The 16803-nt window shown below is 43.7% G+C and overlaps 1 protein-coding gene across 3 annotated transcripts in view; it reads right to left on the reverse strand.

The window, feature by feature from the left end:
* DENND5B (DENN domain containing 5B) overlaps nucleotides 1-16803 on the reverse strand; it is a 208391-nt gene extending 191588 nt beyond the window's left edge. For 2 of the 3 annotated variants that reach the window (XM_030804466.1, XM_030804465.1), the window contains exon 1: nucleotides 16363-16803. In XM_030804466.1, the coding sequence (XP_030660326.1) occupies nucleotides 16363-16489 (127 nt within the window). In that variant the 5' untranslated portion in view covers nucleotides 16490-16803. The remainder of the gene's footprint in view (nucleotides 1-16362) is intronic. The other variant, XM_030804469.1, reaches the window with a different exon arrangement.

A 16803-nucleotide genomic window follows, 5' to 3' on the forward strand; every position in this document is an offset into this window, starting at 1 on the left:
AGGATTCAGCACTTCAGTCTTCACAGCAAGATTGAATGAAAAAATTCTGTAGGGTCCAGTGCGGTGGCTCACGCCTGTAATCCTAAGCACTTTAGGAGGCCAAGGCGGACTGATAGCTTGAGCTCTGGAGTTTGAGACCAGCTTTGGCAACACAGTGAAACCCAATCTCTACAAAAAATACAAAAATTAGCCAGGCGTGGTAGCACACACCTATAGTCCCAGCTACTTGGGGGGCTGAGGCAGTAGTATTGCGTAAGCCCGGGAAGTGGAGACTGAAGTGAGCCAAGATCATGCCACTGCACTCCAGCCTGGGGGACAAAGTGGGACCCTGCCTCAAAAAAAAAAAAATTCTACAACCCTAACAATTATTAATTCCATCACATTTTCGTTTGTTCGTCTTTAGCACACATAACCTTTTGCATCATTTTTTATTGTAATTTATAAATGCTCTTTCTAAAATACTGTCACGTTGTATAATTGAGAAAAGTATCTAGAAACAATCCAGATCAGCAAAAGTGTTGAGACACACACTCCCATGGGTGTCCTCGGATAATGCATAAAATAGTTTTCTAGAGGAAAGTAAAGCAAACAGACTGACTACTTCTGCAGTGATATTCCTAAAAGGCTTTATTAATATGTGGAAACTATTCATAGCTCATCAGTAACAGTAGGTTACCAGTAGCATAAAATAGATTTCCCTATGGGGCTATGCACAATTACTGGTTTGATGCATATAATGCCACCTTTCTCTCCCACCCAATAAAAGCACATAGGAATGGAACTGAATAAAAATAATATCATTAGAGGGAAGACCTTGAATCCATTCCACTTATTTTAAAATATATATCATAACCTCAGTATGTCTACTACTGTTAATAATTACTTGTGACCTAGCTCATGAATGGTAGGCCCATTAAGGTGTCACGACCCAGCAGTTGAGGACAGCGAGTCTGAAGGACTCAGAGGGGCAGCAGGGCATAGGAAAAAAGGCTAGTTTGCAGCCAGACAGCCGGGGATAGAATCCGAGCTATAGCCTTTCCTGTCTTCGGGCAACTCGCTGAATGTCATCCTTCTCATCTATCAAATGAGAAAAGTAATATTTTGAAGTTATTGTGAGAATTAGCATTTATAAATCACCAATCACAGTTCATGCCTCATAAATGTTAGCTATTTTCACAGTGTCATAGAATAACGGTGACTTCCTGGGATTACTTCTGACTTAATAATGTGCTAGCACATATCTTTGAAAGTCATTTAAATAAAGCATTATTTCAAAATTAGCTTTCTGCATGAGTGATAAACACAAGTTTCTAACAGAAAAATAAAAGGCAACCCAAGAAACCCATGTTAGTAAAAATAGTTACAAGAGTTAATTTCGAATACAGTTAGTAAAGTCATAGATTCCTGGAAAAGGTGCAGAACATCTGAGAAAGCCAATCTTCCGGCCTCTTCTATCCTCAGGATGTGCTATCTCAGCAGCAGATAAAATACTAATACTTTCATTCCTAGAATTCTCAGTTCTTACTTCCTCACACTCAACTAGCCATCCCTGCATTTTGTCTGTAAAGTAATGGAGGCCAGGTGCAGTGGCTCATGCCTGTAATCCCAGCACTTCGAGTAGCCGATGGGGGGTGGATCACCTGAAGTCAGGAGTTTGAGGCCAGCCTGGCCAACAAGCTGAAACCCCTTCTCTACTAAAAATACAAAAATGAGCCAGGCGTGGTGGTGAGCGCCTGTAGTCCCAGCTACTTGGGAGGTTGAGGCAGGAGAATCGCTTGAACCCAGGAGGCAGATACTGCAGTGAAGCAAGATCGCGCCACTGCACTCTAGCCTGGGTTTTGTTTTGTTTTTTTGAGACAGAGCGAGATTCTGAGAAAGAAAAGGAGAAAGAGAGAAAGAGCGAGAGAAGGAGGGGAGGGAAGGGAGAAACGGAGGGGGGGAGGGAAGGGAGAAACGGAGGGAGGGAGGGAGGGAGGAAGGAAGGAAGGAAGGAAGGAGGGAGGGAGGAGGGAGGAGAGGAGAGAAGAGAGAAGAGAGGAGAAGAGTAATGGGGAAAGACAGTTCCATACCAAAAATTTTTGGAATCTCTGGCCAAGAGGACCTTACATGGTGCCATCTTAAAAAGTCAAGCCTTAGGTAGAACAGTGCATTGTAAAGCACAATAGGAGAGTAAAAACAGAAAAAATATATATATATATATAAAATATATATATATATAGGAGTAAACTTTATCGAAACAAAGAGAACTGTACTGGCTGACTGTGCCCAAAGCTGATGTAGGTGCCATGAAGAATGAATCTGTAAATGCAGTTTCCTAACATATTCCTTTAAAACCACAACTGAAGCTACAAGTGCTCTTTAGTACAACCACTTTCTGAAATTTCATAAACACTACCCATCATTTACGTGCTCATCACTTGGCACTAGTTTATAAATAAATAAGACGTGTTTGCTTAAAAAAAAAATCAAAGCCTTGTTGGTACCTGCATGCTTGCTTGCATATACCTGGTAAAAAAGGTTAATTTTATTTACCGTATCTTATTTGAAGAGGGAAGGAATAGGCTAATATATTTTATAGTTGAAAGAAATTTTATTAGCTCTTCACAAAGCTGTTAGATACCTTTTTAAAAAAATCATTTATCCATTATCTTGCTTTTTCATCAATCTCAAGCTTCTCATTTTTAAGGAAACTCTAGCTTCCATTTTAGGGTTTTTATTTATTTTATTTTTAATTTTTGAGACAGGGTCTCACTCTGTTAACCAGGCTGGAGTGCAGTAGCGCACTCTCAGCTCACTGCAACCTTGACATCTTGGCTTCAAGCGATTCTTGTGCCTCAGCCTCCCGAGTAGCTGGGATTACAGGCAAACACCACCACGCCCAGCTAATTTTTGTATTTCTAGTAGAGACGGAGTTCCGCCATGTTGATGAGCATGCTCACAAACTCCTGACCTCAAGTGATCCACCCGTCTTGGCCACCCAAAGTGCTGGGATTACAGGGGTAAGCCACTGCACCCGGTCCATTTTAGGGTTTTTAAAATCTACACATAGGCCAGGCATAGTGGCTCACCCCTGTAATCCCAGTACTTTGAGAGGCCAAGATGGGTGGATCCCTTGAGCCCAGGAGTTCAAGACCACCCTGGGCAACACAGACCCCATCTTTACAAAAAAAATTTTTTTAAATCAGTCAGGCATAGTGGTGCACACCTACAGTCCCAGCTACTTGGGAGGCTGAGGTAGGCGGATCACTTGAGCCTAGGAGGTTGAGGCTGCAGTGAGCTGTGATCGCAGTACTGCACTCCAGCCTGGACAATAGAGCAAGACCCTGTCTCACTCTTGTTATAAACAAATAAATGTAATATTTATTTGTTATAAACAAATATCTAAAAGTTTCAATCTTATTCTAAATACAAAGGATGTTATTAGAGAATTTTAAGTAGAAAAAAATTATTCTAAGATCTCACTGACTATTATTTGGGAACTGGCAGTATCATCCATACTACAGTAATAATCTAGAGATTAGTATGGTAATTTCAAACAGGAATCCCTGGGTCCTTAAAAGTCCATGTAGATAATAATTGGGAGTCCATTAATTGCATTAAGATTTCAAAATGCTTCTTAAAAATTGCAGCTTTCGGCCGGGCACAGTGGCTCACACCTGTAATCCCAGCACTTTGGAAGGCCAAGGCGGGCGGATCACCTGAGTTCGGGAGCTCGAGACCAGCCTGACCAACATGGTGAAACTCCGTCTCTACTAAAAATACAAAAAAAATATTAGAGGGACGTGGTGGTATATGCCTGTAATCCCAGCTATTCGGGAAGCTGAGGCAGGAGAATCGCTTGAACCTGGGAGGTGGCGGCTGCGGTGAGCCGAGATCGCACCATTGCCCTCCAGCCTGGGCAACAAGAGGGAAACTCTGTCTCAAAAAAAAAAAAAAAAAAAAAAAAGTAGCTTTCCTGGAAAGGGAACTGTATAAACTAATTGATTTTCTCCCTTTCCTGGTGGCTGATTTTCTAATTACTTAATCGCTCCTCATGTGGTACAGTTATCCCTCAGTATCTGTGCGGGATTGGTTCCAAGACTCCCAGGATGCTCAAGCCCCTTACATAAAATGGTGTAGTATATACAGATAACATACGCACATTCTCCCGTACACTTTATTTTTCTTTTTTTATTTTTTTTATTATTATACTTTAAGTTTTAGGGTACACGTGCACAATGTGCAGGTTTGTTACATATGTATCCATGTGCCATGTTGATTTCCTGCACCCATTAACTCGTCATTTAGCATTAGGTATATCTCCTAATGCTGTCCCTCCCCCCTCCCCCAACCCCACGACAGTCCCTGGAGTGTGATGCTCCCCTTCCTGTGTCCATGAGTTCTCATTGTTCAATTCCCACCTATGAGTGAGAACATGCAGTGTTTGGTTTTTTGTCCTTGCGATAGTTTACTGAGAATGATGTTTTCTAATTTCATCCATGTCCCTATAAAGGACATGAACTCATCATTTTTTATGGCTGCATAGTATTCCATGGTGTATATGTGCCACATTTTCTTAATCCAGTCTATCATTGTTGGACATTTGGGTTGGTTCCAACTCTTTGCTATTGTGAATAGTGCCACAATAAACATACGTGTGCATGTGTCTTTATAGCAGCATGATTTATAGTCCTTTGGGTATATACCCAGTAATGGGATGGCTGGGTCAAATGGTATTTCTAGTTCGAGATCCCTGAGGAATCGCCACGCTGACTTCCACAATGGTTGAACTAGTTTACAGTCCCACCAACAGTGTAAAAGTGTTCCTATTTCTCCACATCCTCTCCAGCACCTGTTGTTTCCTGATTTTTTAATGATGGCCATTCTAACTGGTGTGAGATGGTATCTCACTGTGGTTTTGATTTGCGTTTCTCTGACGGCCAGTGATGATGAGCATTTCTTCATGTGTTTTTTGGCTGCATAAATGTCTTCTTTTGAGAAGTGTCTGTTCATGTCCTTTGCCCACTTTTTGATGGGGTTGTTTGTTTTTTTCTTGTAAATTTGTTTGAGTTCATTGTAGATTCTGGATATTAGCCCTTTGTCAGATGAGTAGGTTGCAAAAATTTTCTCCCATTCTGTAGGTTGCCTGTTCACTCTGATGGTAGTTTCTTTTGCTGTGCAGAAGCTCTTTAGTTTAATGAGATCCCATTTGTCGATTTTGGCTTTTGTTGCCATTGCTTTTGGTGTTTTAGACATGAAGTCCTTGCCCATGCCTATGTCCTGAATGGTATTGCCTAGGTTTTCTTGTAGGATTTTAATGGTTTTAGGTCTAACATTTAAGTCTTTAATCCATCTTGAATTAATTTTTGTATAAGGTGTAAGGAAGGGATCCAGTTTCAGCTTTCTACATATGGCTAGCCAGTCTTCCCAGCACCATTTATTAAATAGGGAATCCTTTCCCCATTTCTTGTTTTTGTCAGGTTTGTCAAAGATCAAATAGTTGTAGATATGCGGCATCATTTCTGAGGGCTCTGTTCTGTTCCATTGATCTATGTCTCTGTTGTGGTACCAGTACCATGCTGATTTGGTTACTGTAGCCTTGAAGTATAGTTTGAAGTCAGGTAGCATGATGCCTCCAGCTTTGTTCTTTTGGCTTAGGATTGACTTGGCGATGCGGGCTCTTTTTTGGTTCCATATGAACTTTAAAGTAGTTTTTTCCAATTCTGTGAAGAAAGTCATTGGTAGCTTGATGGGGATGGCATTGAATCTATAAATTACCTTGGGCAGTATGGCCATTTTCACAATATCGATTCTTCCAACCCATGAGCATGGAATGTTCTTCCATTTGTTTGTATCCTCTTTTATTTCATTGAGCAATGGTTTGTAGTTCTCCTTGAAGAGGTCCTTCACATCCCTTGTAAGTTGGATTCCTAGGTATTTTATTCTCTTTGAAGCAATTGTGAATGGAAGTTCACTCATGATTTGGCTCTCTGTTTGTCTGTGATTGGTGTACAAGAATGCTTGTGATTCTTCCACATTGATTTTGTATCCTGAGACTTTGCTGAAGTTGCTAATCAGCTTAAGGAGATTTTGGGCTGAGACGATGGGGTTTTCTAGATATACAATCATGTCATCTGCAAACAGGGACAATTTGACTTCCTCTTTTCCTAATTGAATGCCCTTTATTTCCTTCTCCTGCCTGATTGCCCTGGCCAGAACTTCCAGCACGGTGTTGAATAGGAGTGGTGAGAGAGGGCATCCCTGTCTTGTGCCAGTTTTCAAAGGGAATGCTGCCAGTTTTTGCCCATTCAGTATATTGGCTGTGGGTTTGTCATAGATAGCTCTTATTATTTTGAGATACGTCCCATCAATACCTAATTTATTGAGAGTTTTTAGCATGAAGGGTTGTTGAATTCTGTCAAAGGCCTTTTCTGCATCTATTGAGATAATCATATGGTTTTTGTCTTTGGTTCTGTTTATATGCTGGATTACATTTATTGCTTTGCGTATGTTGAACCAGCCTTGCATCCCAGGGATGAAGCCCACTTGATCATGGTGTATAAGCTTTTTGATGTGCTGCTGGATTCGGTTTGCCAGTATTTTATTGAGGATTTTTGCATCAATGTTCATCAAGGATATTGGTCTGAAATTCTCTTTTTTGGTTATGTCTCTGCCAGGCTTTGGTATCAGGATGATGCTGGCCTCATAAGATGTGTTAGGGAGGATTCCCTCTTTTTCTATCGATTGGAATAGTTTCAGAAGGAATGGTACCAGTTCCTCCTTGTACCTCTGGTAGAATTCGGCTGTGAATCCATCAGGTCCTGGACTCTTTTTGGTTGGTAAGCTATTGATTATTGCCACAATTTCAGAGCCTGTTATTGGTCTATTCAGAGATTCAACTTCTTCCTGGTTTAGTCTTGGGAGGGTGTATTTGTCAAGGAATTTATCCATTTCTTCTAGATTTTCTAGTTTATTTGCATAGAGGTGTTTGTAGTATTCTCTGATGGTAGATTGTATTTCTGTGGGATCGGTGGTGATATCCCCTTTTTCATTTTTTATTGCATCTATTTGATTCTTCCCTCTTTTCTTCTTTATTAGTCTTGCTAGTGGTCTATCAATTTTGTTAATCTTTTCAAAAAACCAGCTCCTGGATTCATTAATTTTTTGAAGGGTTTTTTGTGTCTCTATTTCCTTCAGTTCTGCTCTGATTTTAGTTATTTCTAGCCTTCTGCTAGCTTTTGAATGTGTTTGCTCTGGCTTTTCTAGTTCTTTTAATTGTGATGTTAGGGTGTCAATTTTGGACGTTCTCCCGTACACTTTAAATCACCTCCAGGTTAGTTATAATACTCAGTACGATGCAAATTCCATGTAAATGGTTGTTATGCTGTATTGTTCAGGGAACAATACCAAGAACAAAAAACTTGTACATGTCCAGTACAAATGCAACCACCATTTTTGGTTTTTATTTTTTTGGGACACTGTATTTTCAATTTGATGATGTTTAATCCACAGATGTGGAACCCACACACGTGGAGGGCTGACTATACACGTGGTATGTACTGGTCCTCTTGTTCTATGACATTTAGGATTAATTTTTTTTTAACAGATAAACTTAGTTTTTTTACTCAAAAACAATTTCAGGCACCAAGGGTGGTGGTTAGAAATCATTCATCTCATTTAACCCTTTTCAAGACAGATGAGAACACTGATGCCTGCAGCTGTCAAAAGTGACGGGCCAGGACTGGAATCTCAGCTTCTGGTTGTGCATCCAGCTCTAACTGCTGTACTCACTGCCCTGCCAGCTATAGTTTCACAAGCATTCATACATTCCTTTAAAAAACTATAAACTCACCTAATGACAAATTATTTATGCCAAGAAATGATAAAACCCAGTAAGAAGAGCAAAGAGGTTTTTTAAAAAGTTAAAAGTGGTATATTTCATAGTGAAAGCCTTTATACAGTAACACCTTATCTTTAAAAATATTCATTGACAAAAGCAAAAATATTGTTAAATATATAATCTTCTAAATCTCTGATGAATGAATGAGGAAATGCATGCAAGAGAAATTACTAGTGCTGACCAAAGAAGAAACAAGCTAGGTCAGGTCATAAAGGCCTGCCCGGTAGTGTCGCCTTTAGTATCTTTCCCAAATAGAGGAATAAAAAGATAATTTCATTTGACGATAAGGTTACCCATTTGGGATCTATATACTGGTAGATTTTACAATCTGTATGATATAGCATATGTTACTAGGGAGACAGCAAATATAGTGGTTATGGGGATGGATGTTATGGGGATGGATGAATTATGTCAGACCTTCAATCTAGGCTTCTTACTTATTATAGGAACTGGAGTAAAGTACTTATTCTCTAGACTCAGTTTCCTCCTGTGTACAAAAGAGAAAACAGGCCAGGCGTGGTGGCTCACGCCTGTAATCCCAGCACTCTGGGAGGCCAAGGTGGGTGGATCACAAGGTCAGGAGTTTTAGACAAGCCTGACCAACATGGTGAAACCCCAGCTCTACTAAAAATACAAAAAGTAGCCAGGTGTGGTGGCGTGTGCCTGCAATCCCAGCTACTCAGGAGGCTGAGGCAGGAGAATCGCTTGAACCCGGGAGGCGGGGATTGCAGTGAGGAGAGATGGCACCACTGCACTCCAGCCTGGGTGACAGAGTGAGACTCAGTCTTTAAAAAAAAAAAAAAAAAAAGAGAGAAAACAATGCCTATTTCCTAAGGTTGCTGTCTGGACTGAATGAGGTACTGACTATAAAGAATTTAGCACAGTGGCTGGGTGCGGTGGCTCACGCCTGTAATCCCAGCACTTTGGGAGGCCGAGGCAGGTAGATCACCTGAGGTCAGGAGTTCAAGACCAGCCTGGCCAAAAAATACAAAAATTAGCCAGGCATGGTGGCATGCACCTGCAGTCCCAGCTACTTGAGAGGCTGAGGCACAAGAATTGCTTAAACCTGGGAGGCAGAGGTTGCAGTGGGCCGAGATCATGCTACTGCACTCCAGCCCGGGCAACAGAGCAAGACTGTGTCTCAAAACAAACAAACAAACAAACAACAACAACAACAAGAATTTAGCACAGTGTCTGGCATGTGGAAAGCACTATATAAATGTTATAGCTATTTTACTATTTCATCACAGATTCTTCTAGGACAGCGGCCATCATTTATGTATGTACTCCAGAATCTGACACACTGTAAGCATTTAACAGTAAATAATCCAAAATATAATAGCTAGTTATGGTTTTACCAAAAACAAAATTTAGGTCATTATTAAACAAAAATGCTAAGGATCAGGCATATGACACGTTTCCTAAAGCATCCTGTATAGAACCATCTCTACCATTCAGTAAATTATAGAAGAGGAAAATGTTTTCTTCCGTATGAAGCTTTATGGAAATCATGACTAACAGTGCATTGTATTCTAGATATTTACTTTTATTACTCTGAGAGTATCTGTGACCAACAGTGGAAATACAAGCAACAGGATGTGCACAGGAATTTTAGGACAGTCTGTCTTAACACCTTAGCAGCAAACAGAACTTGTACTCCTCTAGCCTCCTTTCTCTCTCCCTGTCCCCTTTTTTTCTCTTTCTCTCCTCCCTCAAAGACACTATGTCTCACCCTCTTTCCCTCCCTTGTCTCCCCAGTTGTCTATGCTGGTGTGTCCTGCATTAACAAAATGGGCCATAAGCCTAAGCCTTGGGGTTATCACAGAGAACTTAGCTTCACTCACTCTTGGGCCAATTTCACTATAAAGAGTTTTATTTCCAGTAGATTTCCAAAATTAAATGATCATTATACCACAGTGTCTTAGTCTGTTTTCATGTTGCTATAAAGAAACACCTGAGGCTGGGTAGTCTATAAAGAAATGGCGGCCGGGCGCGGTGGCTCATGCCTGTAATCCCAGCACTTTGGGAGGCCGAGGTGGGCGGATCACCTGAGGTCGGGAGTTCGAGACCAGCCTGACCAATATGGAGAAACCCCGTCTCTACTAAAAATACAAAATTAGCCAGGCATGGTGGTGCATGCCTGTAATCCCAGCTACTTGGGAGGCTGAGGCAGGAGAAGCGCTTGAACCCGGGAGGCGGAGGTTGCGGTGAGCCGAGATAGTGCCATTGCACTCCAGCCTGGGCAACAAGAGTGAACTCCATCTCAAAAAAAAAAAGAAAAGAAAAAAGAAATGGCTCAGCCGGGCATGGTGGCTCACGGCCTGTAATCCCAGCACTTTGGGAGGCCAAGGAGGGGTGGACTGCTTGAGCTCAGGAGTTTGAGATCAGCTTGGGCAACATCTTTGTAGAGATGGCAAAACCCCATCTCTACAAAAAATACAAAAATTAGCCAGGCATGGTGGCACACACCTGTGGTCCCAGCTACTAGGGAGACTGACGTGAAGGACTGCTTGAGCCCAAGGAGACTGAGGCTGCAATGAGCCAAGATCGCACCACTGCACTCCGGCCTGGGTAACAGAGACTCTGTCCCACACCCCCCGCCCCCCACGCCCAAAAAAAGAAAAAGAAAAGAAATAGTTTGCGGCTATACTACGCAAGAGGCATGGCGCCAGCATCTGCTTCTGGCGAGGGCTTCAGCCTGCTTCCTCTCATGGCAGAAGACTAACCAATTAGAGATCACATAGCAAGAGAGAGGAACGAAGAGGGGAGGGGAGTGGTGCCAGACTCTTTGTAACAACTAGCTCTTGTGGGAACTCATGGAGGGAGAACTCACTCATTACCTCTAGGAGGGCACCAAGCCATTAATGAGGGATCTGCCCCCATAACCCAAATATCTCCCAATAAGCCCCACCTCCAACATTAGGAATCAAATTTCAACACGAGGTCTGGGGACAAAGAGCCAAACTAGCACACAGCAACCAGATCTTGAATCTTCTTTGGCCTCATTAAAATGAAGGCTGATCCCTGTACTACTCCTTCCCCAGCCCCCGAGCTACCCGGGGCAGACCTTCCAAACTCCCAAGAATCTACTGTGAGCCAAGGATGTCAACAAAGCTAACAGCTGACACTACCAGTGGTACTTGGATCAGGGCAGCTTCTATCCCAATTAAGCCTATACACCCGGCCACTGTTTCTAAAAAACACACTTCAGCACAGTCTTGACTATGACATTCAGTCTGGAATAAGGGCAATCCTGAAATGCTTGTTGAATGAGTCAAGCTCATCTTTTTTCTGAGTTTAAATAGAATAACTATGGAGCATAGTGGACTGGAACCACCAGGCACTAGTCAGGTGTCTACTGCTGATCAAATGTAATCTGAGAGTGCCCTTAATCTCTGAGCCTCAGTTTCGTTACCATAAATATGTCTAAGGTCCCTTCAAGAACTAATGTGACATGATATTCTGTCAGTCTTGACTAAATTTTATGCTTATTTGAATTCAGATCACGGTCTCCACTGTCTCTACGCTCTTTTGAAAACCACACCCGACACAACCAAAGCTAAAAATAGCTGGAGAGAGACACTAAGGAAAAGATCTAAACAAAGTTCTATGGCAGAGATCTCATTCATCAGACTTCGACAACTATTAGGAGGGCTGAATCCAGGCTACCCAGGGAACACTTTAGGAATATTCTGGTCATCACATAATTTGTAGACTCATGTGTAAACTTATATTCATTCCCTTATTAAACACTGTGTACTGTATATAAGACACTATGAAAAAGGCACAGTCCCTTCTCTCTTAGAGGGCTTGTATATTTATGTTACTTAATAAAGGCCTTATCATGTCCTTCATTTTCCCATTGCTCAAAAGATTGACTGCTGTAAATTAAGCCATGTGTATTCCTAGAGCCAGGTCTTAAAGGAAATAAGAGCTATAAAATAAGATTTCAAAATGATGTCTGCCTTCCCTGACATCAACTAATTGCATGATTTACCTCCATTTATACCTCCTTTCTTCTAAATGCAATTAAAGAATCCCGCTTTGAAACCTTTTCCTTATCTTTAATATTTAAAGGAAACTTAAACATTTCTCCCAAAGGATGTTTTGTTTATGGACAAAGTGCCTCTTGAAAATATACAGTGAGTAGGAGACGCACAGCAACTAAGATGTGGCACAGAAAGGACAACAGGTAATATATCAGTATATACACGTGGACATCACCATAAAGTTTCTAAGTCCTCCATTTTAAAATATATTATTATGTATATAGTGAAATTATTTTCAGCTATTAAGAGATCTACGTATTTGAGAAGAAAGAAGTCTCTTCCATTGCTGTTTAAGCTTGGTTTTACTAGGAGTGTCTAAAAACCATCTGAAGCCTTGATAAGTTTTATTATAAGGTCTTAGTCTGTTACTGTCTTTGATTTCAATGTCCCACCACCTGCAGAGTGTGAATTCTAGGAATACGCATATGTTAAGAAAGTCTATGAAGCAATTGGTAGAATTTATGTTTAATAGAAGTCAATTAAGACCTTCTAGAGGCACGGTGACAACTTGCTAAGAAAGTGTGATAAAGACAGATCAGCTCCAGCAAGGCAAAATAGAAACTTAACTATCATTAACTTTGAAATTAATGCAGCAAAACAGAAACTACCTTCTGGCTAATTTGCCTAACACAGTTTCATGATCCCCAAATGTTGCTCTACGGAAATAGTCAAGAAAATTCTTAGTTGAGAACATGATATGACATTCTCCTGTTTTCCTGCCATGTCACTATCTACACTCCTCAATCTCCTGGGTTGTCTCCTCCTCATCCTCCCCACCTGTGCATGCTAGAATGGCCCAGGGCTCAATCATTTGAGTGTCCTCCTCTCTTTTCTATCTATAATTAACCCTTAAGTAATTTCATGGCTTTAAATTTATACCTACAGTCCAGATCTTCCCCCAAGAGATGTCTTGTCTATGTGACTTAAAGCTTAAAAGAAATAAAAGCTATAAAATAAGATTTCAAAATGATGTCTGCCTTCCCTGACAGACAGACACATAATGGACACATCAAACTTAATACATCCAAAACTGAACTGATTTCCAGTCTGATTCTCCATCAGTCTTCCTATTTCAGGAGAGAAGTTTATAATTGTTCAGTCCAAAAATCTTGGAGTCATCTTTGATCACTTTCTTTGAATATGACTACCATATTCATAGAATTCATATATATTCATACGAATCATCAGCAAATCTCGTTAGGTCTACCTTCAACATCTATCTAGAATCTGAGTCCTTCCTGCTACTTCACCAAGCCAACAACTTCTCTCACCACAAATACCTTTTTTTTTTTTTTTGAGACAGAGTCTCCCTCTGTTGCCCAGGCTAGAGTGCAGTGGCACGATCTCAGCTCACTGCAACCTCCACCTCCTGGGTTCAAGCGATTCTCCTGCCTCAGCCTCCGGAGTAACTGGGATATTACAGGCATAGGTCACCACACCCAGCTTTTTGTATTTTCAGGTGAGATGGGGTTTCACCATATTGGCCAGGCTGGTCTTGAACTCCTGACCTCAAGTGATCCACCTGCCTCCGCCTTCCAAAGTGTTAGGATTACAGGCGTGAGCCACGGCATCCAGCCTCTCACCTCGAATACTGAAAGAGCTCCCTAACTGGTCTCTTGCCTCTACCCCTGCCCTGATATAGTCTACCCAACATGGCAGCCACAACAGTCATGTCAGAAGGCACATCAGATCTTGTCATTACTCTGCTCAAAACCTTCCAATACTTTCCCATCTCAGTTAAAAGCCTAACAACTGCATGAGGCCCTATACAATCTCACCTGCCCTTTCTCTTTGATCTTACCTACTACTCTCCCTCTCCCTCAGCTCCAGCCATACTGGACTCCTTGCTGTTACCAGCACAAACTAGGGACTGTCCCACTCAGGGTCTTTGCACTTGCTGTTCCTTCTGCGTGTAATGCTGTGCCCCCAGGTGATCCATCTGGCCTGCTTCCTCACGTCCTTCAAGGCTCTGTTCAAATGTCATCCTCCCTGTGAGGCCTTCCCTAACCATCTTATTTAAAATCACAACCCCACCATCCCACCACTCTGCTGGCATGTCCCTAAATCCACTCCCCTGCTTTATTTTTCCTCATAGCACTTATTAACATCTGAAGAACTATATACAGTCGGCACTTCTCATGGACTCCGCATCCACAGATTCAACCAAGCACAGATTGAAAATGTAGTCAGGCCTACAATGGTTGCATCTGTACTGAACATGTACAGACTTTTTTTCTTGTCATTATTCCCTAAACAATACAGTATAACAACTATTTACATAACATTACAATGTAATAAGTATTATAAGTAATCTAGAGACGACAAAGTGTACGGGAAAATGTTCATAGGTTATATACAAATGCTACAACATTTTATTATAAGAGACTTGAGCATCCGAGGATTTTGGTGTGGGGGACACTCTAGAATCCATCCCCCATGGTTATGGAGAGATGATTGTATTTTCATTATCTCGTTACACTAGAACGTATGCTCCATGATGGCAGGGATTTCTGACTGCTTTCTTCACAGCTGTCCCCAGTGCCTACAAAACCGACTACAGATAGCTTTCAAAACTGTTTGTTGGATGAATGATACTGAAATATTACAGGGCAAAATACATTATTACCTGAATACATTAAGTATTATGAGAAGCAGAAATCCCAATCACCCACACTCACAGTTTTGCAAAAAGAGACATCATAGTTTGTTTCTTAAAAATGCATTAAAGTCTAATTGATGGTTTTGTTAACATCATTCTCACTGTGCCTAAAGAGTACTAGGTCACACCTAAAAGGTACAGTTTTAGCTTCAGTAGGCAAATGGAGAAGAAAAATACAGGCTTTTTTCCCTTCATCAGTCATCACTGACAGAAGGCCTCCAAGTGACCCTGGTGCACAATGTTTGGGATCTTTAGGGAAGAAAGGAGTCTAGAAGAATAAGAATATTCCTTCACCAATCTCGAGAAGAATCTCTCCAAATCTCTCTGCAGACATTTTTTCTTCATATCCTTTAACAAAGCCATTCTTAACATGTACATGAAATCTTAGTTGAAGAAACAATGTGATTACATAATTACACATACAGAAAAACCTGGTATTCTATTATCTCTCCAAATTTTTTTTAACTAAAACTAGACTTACAGTTTTTGTTGAAAATGTTTTGTGTTTCTACCTCCAAAGATATGAAAAAATGTTTTGCTCTGAAGCTGAGTTAAGAAAAAGATAGCCAAGACGTGGGTTGATGGGGACTGTATTTTAAGGCTGAACAGTTTTGTTTACTATTGTTTATTATTTAATATATTCTTCCCAGTTTCCCCACCCCCACCAAAGGAAAAGCGAAAAATTTACGTTAGTGCAATCAATAAGGAATTATTTGTCCAAGGGAAGTTGTTCTGAAAGGCTATGAGCTGTCTTTAACACTGACACAAAGTTCAGGCGGTAGATGTCACTTCTCTCACCCATTTAACAACAACAACAAATCAAGATTCAGATCCCGCGGAGGCAAGCAGAAAGGAACAGGCGTGAAAAATGAAATCAGTTGTTTCTCCCCGGCCTCCTCTCGACACTGCGCACTCCGCTGCGCCCCCATCGCCCTTTAACGGCCCCTTTTCCCGGCGTCGTTTCCCCAGCGCAGCCCCGCACTGCGCCATCAAATGAGTCAAGTGGAGGGACCGGTACCCCTCCGGGAAAACCAGGCCCTAACACACGGTGCACCCAACTGAGTTTAAACTCGGGAACAGCGGAGGCAGTGTCAACAAAGCGCGGTGCTGTGTCCCGAGCGTCCAAAGGTCCCTGCCAGCTCCCAGACGCGGCCAAATCCACAGGATTCCAAAAGGTGACTTGGCCGGCGCCGCAGAGCGCAGGCGGCGCAGAGGGCAGAGTCCAGGATGAAGTCCGACCGGCCCCCGCCCCGCGCCAGCCCCGCACGGCCACCGGCTCCTCCGCGGACGCCACCCCGGCGGGAGCCGAGCTGAGTCCGACTCCCCCTCCCCCGAAGAGGCCCGAGAGCCGCGTCACGTGCGGGGCCGAAACTGCGGGGCCGAAACTTCGCGGCCGGGGCCGGGTGGCTGGCGGGTAGGAGGCAGGCTCGGCGGCCGGGGGGCAGCCCGCGCGCCCGGTGAGTCACTGGCCGCCTCCGCGTGCGGCTGCGGGCGAAGGGGCCGGCGCGCCAGGCGGGGACCGTGCCCTTGGGGCCACCCCCGCGCCTGTTATTAATAACCCAGCGCCCGGAGGCGAGAGCCCCGGTGGGCGCAGCCGCACAGCCCGCACGCAGAATAAATAACAATGTCGTTAAATCGCGCCCGAGAGCCCGTTCGGCCAGAGAGCGGCGGGAGGGCGCCACAGGGAGCTGACTTTGTCTGGAGCCCGCACCCCGCCTCCCGCGCGTCCCCCGCGCCCCTGAGGGGACCCAGCGCCGCCACAGCCCTGGCCTTACCCGCCAGCTCGTCAGGCTCCAGCCCGCTGTCCGCGTCGATCCCGCACAGCACGAAGTAGTGCGCGAAGCGGCAGGCGGCCGGGGAGGAGCCCGAGCCCGGGCCGGGCGCCGCGCCGCTCCCGCTCATCCCGGCCGCGCTGCTCCAGGGGCCGCCGCTGCCGCCTGGGAAGGCTTTCTGTGGAGGCCGCCGCCACCGCTCCGGCTGTGGTCTGTGCGCCCGCCCTAGGGCGACCCTGGCGCGCCCATGGCCGCGCAGCCGCCTCTCGCCGCCGCTGCAGCAGCCTCCTCGCTCGGCGCGGGGGAAGCGGCCGCGGGCTCGCGCGCGGCGGGTCCAGAGCCCGGCCGGGTGGGGGAGGGGCGAGGGGGAGTGTCGGCCTGAGGGGCCCTTTGCCGCCGCAGCTGCGCTCGCGAGCTGAGGGCCGCCGCGTCTGGCGCCCGCGG

This window comes from Nomascus leucogenys, chromosome 23 (assembly GCF_006542625.1).
Source record: "Nomascus leucogenys isolate Asia chromosome 23, Asia_NLE_v1, whole genome shotgun sequence".
Taxonomy (NCBI): domain Eukaryota; kingdom Metazoa; phylum Chordata; class Mammalia; order Primates; family Hylobatidae; genus Nomascus; species Nomascus leucogenys.